This window comes from Phyllopteryx taeniolatus, chromosome 16 (genome assembly GCF_024500385.1).
Source record: "Phyllopteryx taeniolatus isolate TA_2022b chromosome 16, UOR_Ptae_1.2, whole genome shotgun sequence".
NCBI classification, from domain to species: Eukaryota; Metazoa; Chordata; class Actinopteri; order Syngnathiformes; family Syngnathidae; genus Phyllopteryx; species Phyllopteryx taeniolatus.
The window spans coordinates 1,014,483-1,022,675 of record NC_084517.1 but is presented as its reverse complement, the minus strand read 5'-3'; the positions used below and the strand labels follow the sequence as shown (position 1 = coordinate 1,022,675).

Below are 8,193 nucleotides of genomic sequence, written 5' to 3'. Positions count from 1 at the left end.
TTTCCAAAGCAAAAGCCACACTTGCTGACACATGGGAGAGAAAAGAGGTGTTTGGCAATTAATGGGGACGGAGTGGTGTTAATGATGTAATGCATAGAATAAAACCGCTCATCTCCCTTCAATTATATGTTTCAGATTGTATATGTGTGCGCAATTGGTTAAAACCTTTATGAACGCGCGCACACATCAAATGACTTAATTGTCGGTGGCGCATGATCAAAACTGACGTAATTCCACCCTCTTTTCGTCGAATTTAATCAAATAATATAGGCTATTTTAACACATTCAATTATGTTCAACCTACTTGAATGAACTAAATTCGAAGGCCTTTTTTTTTTAGTGCACACATTCACACACACACAATTCTCCTCATTCGCTCTTCTTGCTTCTCTCCATCCTCCCGCTCTCTTTGCATTAGACGCGAGTCAGCCGACGCCAGCGGGGAACTGCAGCGAGTGTGCGCACGCTCGTGCATGTTTGTTTGTGCACGGAGAAGCCAATGGGACGAAGAGCTGATAATAGATGCAAATTATCCTGAAACACACACACTACAGAGGGAGATAGGGAGAGGGGGGATGGAGAGAGACTGAGGGTGTGTGCGTGTGTGTGCGCACCAGCGTGTGTGTGTGTGTGTGTGAGAGAGAGAGAGAGAGAGAGAGAGAGAGGGGGGGGGGGAATATGAAACAAGTCATTTGCAGAAGAGTAAATCACAGAAAAGCCGTTTGAGAGCACGACAGGGTTTCAGCTTTCAACTCTAACGCCGGAATTGTGATGCGCACCAGCCTTTCCTCCTCCGCTTCCCCTTCTCTGGTTTCTCCATCGCTGGATATTTCATGGAATCAGTGTGAAAATTGTTGTTTTTGTGGTGGCGGCATTGTCTGCTCCCGCTCTGGCTGCTTGTCGTCACCGAGCTCAGCTCGTCAGTTGTGGCCGTGAGAGGGAACACCACAACAGACTCTCGCTCACTTTCTCCCTCCCCTCCGTCTCTCTCCGTCTGGTGCTCTTTCTCTAGCCTGAAAACACAACCGAAGCAGACAAACATAACTGAGCGCCGCCGGTCACTTAGACTCTGACTCTAACGACGCGCAAACAAAAGAGCGAAAGATGAGTTCGTATTTCGTCAATTCACTCTTCTCCAAATATAAAAGCGGGGACTCGTTACGCCCAAATTACTATGAGTGTGGCTTCGCGCAGGACCTCGCCGGTAGCCGGCCCACTGTAGTGTACGGTCCGGGCTCCGGTGCCACCTTCCAGCACGCTCCTCAGATCCAGGACTTCTATCACCACAGCGCCTCAACACTGCCCAGCAATCCCTACCAGCAGAGTCCTTGTGCGGTGACGTGCCACGGCGAATCTGGCAACTTCTATGGATATGACGCCCTGCAACGGCAGACGCTCTTCGGGGCGCAGGACGCAGATTTAGTCCAATACAGCGACTGTAAACTGGGAGGCGCACCGGGACTCAGCAGCGAGGACGCGGAGGGAACCGACCAGAGTCCTTCACCCACGCAGCTGTTTCCCTGGATGAGGCCGCAAGGTGAGAACTTTCTTTCTCGATGTTTCGAAACATTCTCATAAAGTAGATAGGAGCAACTCTATGACCTCCTTCTCTGGAGGAGAGAGCAGAATATTTGAGAGTTTATGGGAAACAGTGGACAAAACTTGGAAATTCACTATTTAATTAAGGTAATTGGGGCTTCCTGTGTTCAAAGCAGAACACATAGACATGTTTATGGTTTTATTGCCAGCACCGAAACTTGTGAATGACTTCAGGGTTTAAATTGCACCAACCATTCTGGGCTGGCTGGGCAAACACAGAGAAGGGAAGCAGTCTATGGAAAGAATGGTGTGGGTGTGTGTGTGTGTGTGTGTGTGTGTGTGTGTGTCTGTGTGTCTTTGTGTGGGTGTCTGTGTGTCTGTTTGTGTGTTGGGAGCAGACCAGAGAAGGGAGAAGTGAACCTCATCAGAAAGTCCCGTCTCCAGCAGATGGGAAATAGTTGTTTGAGGTACAGTACTCTGGAAAACAAAGTCATGTGCATATATTTAGTTTGAACATGCAAGTCGGTTGCACATGATTAAAAAGGGATAAACGGACTAGATTTACCCCACTTCTCCTAGAAATATTACATCATTTTACCTCATTTTAATCGTGTGCAACTGATGCATGTAGTTCCAGTTAAGTAAATTCAAAGGAAATCTTTTTTCAGTGTCAGTACACTGGCGAAAAAGTCCTTTTAATTTATTTAATTTGAACGTGTATATCGGTTTCACAGTATTAAAATGTGTTAAAGTAACATATTATTTGATTGTTTTCGTGTAAAAGAGGGGACTATTACGTCAGTTTACCACATTTTAATCATATGCAATCGAATATTAAGTGCTTTTTTTAGTGTATTAGCAACCTTCAAAGACTTTCTTTAGACATGCGGCTCTGACCTGGGTTAAACCTTTACTGCATTTTCCATTTTACGACTTACTTGTGGTTTTCTGAATTATTCAGCTACACGGGGGCCATGCTGCCTGCATGAGAGAGAAGGACGACAGGGAGAGAGAAAAAAAGAAATGAGGTTCCCTTTTAGGTCAGTTTTAGCACACACACAATGTGTGCATTTTCTGTGTGGAAAAAGTCAAGGGGAGCGTCGGAGCTGTAACCGAACTGAATCGTTCTATCAAACACATTGAATAAAGTCATTTCAATCTATTTAATTCGAGCATCGGTTGCACATGATTAAAATGTGTTGAAAGAACGTATATCAATTGATCATTTTTGAGGAAAACAGGGGACATTACTTCAGGTTACCACAGTTTAATCATGTGCAACCGAAAATTAAGTACTTTTTTAATTTATAGGAACGATGGCACACTACCTTTATTGTGAGTCTTTCTGCAAACACTTTGTTTTGATATTATTTGGTTTGGTAAAATATTGCAAATGACCACCATAATTTTACAGTATGTTCACTATAGTCACACAAAAAATAATAATAAAAGCTAAACACAGCATTTTCCCCTGTTGCCCCAGCGGCTATGATTCATCACTGTTGGTAAAAAAAAAAGAAAAAAAAAAAAAAAAAAGAAAAAAAGCAGTATACAAGCTCACTTACGTTTCCGCGCCCGTTTCACAAGCCTGTGTAAACTGCAGTGCCTTCAAGCAATGTGTTAGCCCTTTGTGTCTATTGCCAGGGTTCTCGGTTGTGTGGCTTGTGTTTACTAATTGTCCGGACACCACACGTTTCACGGCTTTTAATATTGATCAAGCAAAGACCGGATTCATCCGAGGAGCCCGTAGTTACAATATTAGTCCAGTGATGAATGCTTCAGTGGTGAGAATCAAAACAGGAAAAGGCGCGACATGCTTGCAGCTCCATGCAATGCAGCTTTAAAACGTTCCTGAACTGTGGTGGGAAATTTCACCTTTACAAAATAATAATAATAATAATAATAATTCATGTAGTGTAGTAATAACAGCAGACAGGATTGTTGTCTTCTTTGCAATCATTTTTTTGTGTTCAATAAATAAGCGCTAAAGGGAGACTTGTGAATGTGAAGACGTCAGTGAATCCCTTTCAAAACTCTTGAGAATGTTCCCCTATGCGCAACCACAGGCTGTATAGTTTAGTCAGAATTTACCATAACGTTAGAACGGGGAAAGGGAAAAATGTATTCGGTTAGTGTAATGTGTGAGGAGTTGTCCATTCATTGCCACATAAAAACATGTTGCCCATCACTTGTACAGGCAATTCTATTCGGGTTGAAGAATTTGTCTTTATTTAATATCAAAAGTGATTGATACTGCACGTTTTGTTCACCAAAACTGTTTTAATGTTAGATCTTTATGATCAGTAGCATATTTTGTCCGTGTGGCGCATTCATTCCCTTTTATGGTAGGCCATCAAAGCGTAGGACAAACAGTTTTATGGAAATATAATCACTCACATAAATGCCCCGTGTGTGTAATCTGTCGGGAGTCGGACGCCAAGCATTCACTGCATGTGTTAATATTCTTTTTTAATATATCATTTGATGTTTATCGAAGTTGAGATGGTGTTGTATGAGAAATCATGTTGCGTTTTAAAATTAAGAATGTATATTCAATTTTTGTTTCACTGCCCCCAGTTGAAAAACTGCTCTGTTTAAAATTTAAATGAAAGTATCACTGGGTGAGTTTAATTATAACGCGGAGTATTTGGAGTGAAAGCGTATCAGTCCTTAATGCACGTGAATTGTGGGCTAAAGTAGGTAAATTAGTAATTGAAACTAACTGAGAAATCTTATGTTTATTAATCATTTACAACCTTAATCTTAAGGTTGTGGGGAATTTAACAGCTTTTCTGCCAGCGCAACGAATCTTGAAAAACCTTCCGCCGGTGGAGAGAGAACAAACCGAATTCCCTCAGCTGCTCATACGTTTTTCATCAATCCGTTTATTACATATGTTGCAGATAGCCCTTTGTTTACATTTGGAGTACTGTACTGCATCATTTCCACTGGATGCATGCTGAAAAAAAGTACTCAATATTCGACTGCACACGATTTAAAAAAACGGTACACTGACCTAATTTCCCCTCTTTTCCTGGGAAATACCCAAACAATTGATGTTAGTTTAACAAAAATGTTAATCATGTACAAATCATGTTCGAATTAAGTACATTCAAATGACCTTTTTATCCAGTGGTCCGTTTCGATGTGTGGTGTAATGCATGCAATACACAATAATAATAATAATAATAATAATAATAATAATAATAATCACCATCATGTTTTTTCTCCGGGCACTCCGGTTTCCTCCCACATCCCAAAAACATGCATGGTAGGTTAATTGACAACTCTAAATTGCCCGTAGGTGTGAATGTGAGTGCGAATGCTTGTTTGTTTGTATGTGTCCTGCGATTGGCTGGCAACCAGTTCAGGGTGTACCCCGCCTCCTGCCCGATGATAGCTGGGATAGGCTCCAGCACGCCCGCGACCCTCGTGAGGAGAAGCAGCTCAGAAAATGGATGGCTGGATGGATAATCATCATCATCATCATCGTGAAAAATTAGCATCTTTTGAAGCAAGAAAAGACTGACAATTATTACATAAACTATATATCATTTTAAATAATACAGATATGTAAAAAATATCGTCTTTCATAATTTTAATTCTGCTGTGGACTGATCTCATCTATTTGCCAAAAACGCACCATAGTCTTGCTTAAATAGTCGCACATGTTAGTTACTATTTGGTAATTTTCATATGGTACCATCAATAATGGTAAAGACATGGTATATTGAATCTCCTTCTGAAAATCAATTAATTTTACTGATGTGAGTATTTGAATTATTGGCAGTTGTTATCCATCGAAAGGTCATAATTCTTTCTAAGAAAAAAAGTATTCTTGAAGAATATTTTTCAAATTTTATTGTCAAAATGTCATTACCGTTATGTGTCCGAGATGAAGTTTCATGATTTGCAACGTTTTCTGAAGATGCTAATTAAATGTTTTGATATATAGGATTTTTCTCCATCCATCCATCCATTTTCTTCACTGCTTCTCCTCACTCGGGTCGCGGGCTGCTGGAGCCTCTCCCAACTACCTTCGGGCGGGAGGCAGGGTACACCCTGAACAGGTCGCCAGCCAGCCAAACGCAGGGCACATAGAAACAAACAACCATTCACACTCACATTCACACCTACGGGCAATTTAGAGTTTCCAATAAACCTACTACGCATGGTTTTGGGATGTGGGAGGAAACCCGAGTGCCCGGAGAAAACCCACCCAGGCACGGGAAGACTATGCAAACTCCATACAGGTGGAGCCGGGATTTGAACCCCCGTCCCCAGAAGTGTGAGGCAGATGTGCTAACGATTCGACAATCGTGCTGGCAGGATTTTTCTCCTATTCCTTAATATGCCTGTTCCACACACACACACACACACGCGAATGCATCTTAGTGTCTTAAGAGTTAAAAGTTTTTTTTGGGGGGTGGGGGGTTCTTTTACATATAGTCCTTCTTTGTCACTCAAGCTGTCTTTACCGTAAATGCCACCGGAGAGAGCCCCGTTATGCTGCTGCAATACACCAGAGGGATCTTTGTGCTGAAGTGCCAGGATGAGCAGCCATTTTATATTTACACAATAGCAATGACGCAATTATTCAATAGCAATAGCAATTATGTTATTTCCAAAATATGAATGAATATGTATGAATTTGTGAAAGTGTCGGAAGTATTGCATGTGTTTACCATTATTACAATTGTGTAAAGACAAGAGTGTAATGGGAGTACTTAGTATCTTTCATGCACTTGTATCCGCGGAGTCAGAAGGGCGACACATCGAAATTGTGCAACTCACACAATTAGTATGAAACTTTACCGTGATGTACTTTTGCCTTTACCTTTATAAAAAGAAGTCTATTTCACCATTTGCCACCACCATTTGCTCTGTCAATCAGGATTGCCTTTACTATGAATGCCTAAGATTTTAAATCATCAATAATTTTTCAGCATGGGAGTCATTTACCCATTTAAAACCAAGGCAGCATTAAAAAAAACTGCTAAATTTTATAAAAATTTTTGTACATGTGTCTTTACCATTTTTGATCAAATTATATCAAAATTACTTATATGGCTTGGAGCATACAGTCTCTAATAATATGTCTCCATTTCTTGTCTTTTTCTCATCCTCCTTCCCAGTAGCTGCTGGAAGGAGGCGAGGCCGGCAGACGTACAGCCGTTACCAGACTCTTGAGCTGGAGAAGGAGTTCCTGTTCAATCCGTACCTGACCCGAAAGCGCCGCATCGAGGTGTCGCACGCGCTGGCATTGACGGAGCGACAGGTGAAGATCTGGTTCCAGAATCGTAGAATGAAGTGGAAAAAGGAGAACAACAAGGACAAATTCCCCAGCAGCAAGAGTGAACAGGAAGCGGTGGAGAGGGAGAGGAGGGAGAAGGAGCTGCGGGATGGCGGGGCAGTAGGTGGAGGTGGAGAGGGTGGAGGTGGCGGAGGCTCGGAGCCAGTAGCGGGAACAGCTGGATCACAGGCCGCTTTGAGCGATGATTGCTGTGAGAAAATTCATTAGCAAATGTAGGCTCAAATAGATGAATTTGGTTTGAGAGGATTGGGCAAGATGGGCTGAGTTGGGATGGGGTTCTGCTATTTTGTCTGAATTGGGGATTTGGCTGTCCTGCTATATCCACGTTTCAATCGAAGAGAGCGAACTTTAGTTTCCAAAACAGCGACTGGCTATCTGATAGGACTGGAAGGGCCTCAGTGCCCAGTTCTGCTGACTGTAAGGAATGAAAAAAAAAGAAAATAAAGGGAAAAGTAATCTAATGAGGGCAGGATTAATCAATCCAACATAGTCTACTTTAGTGAAGAAAAAAAAAAAGAATGATACAACAATGATAGCTTCCTTTTTTTGTTGAACACTTGTCGTGGAAACATTTCTATATTGTTCGAAGTTTATCATTAACAATTTTATCTTTGGCAGCTGTATAGTTTTTAAGTTAAAATGATGGTGCACTTTTTACTGTACTTCTCACTCCTATGTTGTTGTTGTTGTTATGGCGATTGTTATTAACTATGAAGTTGATGGCGTAGCAATTTATGAAATGTCCAACAACATGAAACTGCCTATTTATGCCGTTTTAGTAGGTCGGGTCTCTTTTTTAAAACACTCTAATCGTCGTTTATCGTTTTAGTTGGTTTTTGATTGATGGTGTTTGTTTATGCTGTCTTCCTTTTCTCTTTAGGGATTAAAAGCATGCGCACAGTGCGGTTAATAAAGGGAAAGTACTTATAAATAAAAATGATTTTAAAATATACAAAGTTAATGCTTGGTTTTATATTTGTTTTGAAATTTGGTCACTGTCTTTGATTGGTGAATAGCCATCCTATTTTTAGCCTACTTTAGAGTCATTAGCTTATGAACTCAAAGCAATTAACAGTAGAAAAATTGTTCCTTGTCCTTTTTATAAACTCTCATTTCTTTATTATATTTTCTGTCATAACACAGACTGATAAAAATGCAGTTCAAGCCACTTTTAAGAAAATATCAAGCACACACGCAAACGCGCACGCACACAGACACAGACACACCCACACACACACAGACACACACACACACAACTTCCTATTCAAACACAGTTTTATTTATGGCACACTCCCCCAATTATATCGTTACAAGTCTATATAGTCACAGATTTACACTGC

General features: G+C 41.1%; 1 protein-coding gene across 1 annotated transcript; it reads left to right on the top strand.

Moving 5' to 3' along the window:
• Positions 1–686: 686 nt before the first annotated feature.
• Positions 687–7,803, top strand: LOC133466422 (homeobox protein Hox-B8a). Its single transcript, XM_061750119.1, has 2 exons — positions 687–1,537; positions 6,675–7,803. Exons 1-2 carry the CDS (start codon positions 1,105–1,107, stop codon positions 7,058–7,060), a joined length of 819 nt encoding a protein of 272 aa, XP_061606103.1. The 5' UTR covers positions 687–1,104; the 3' UTR covers positions 7,061–7,803.
• Positions 7,804–8,193: the final 390 nt, after the last annotated feature.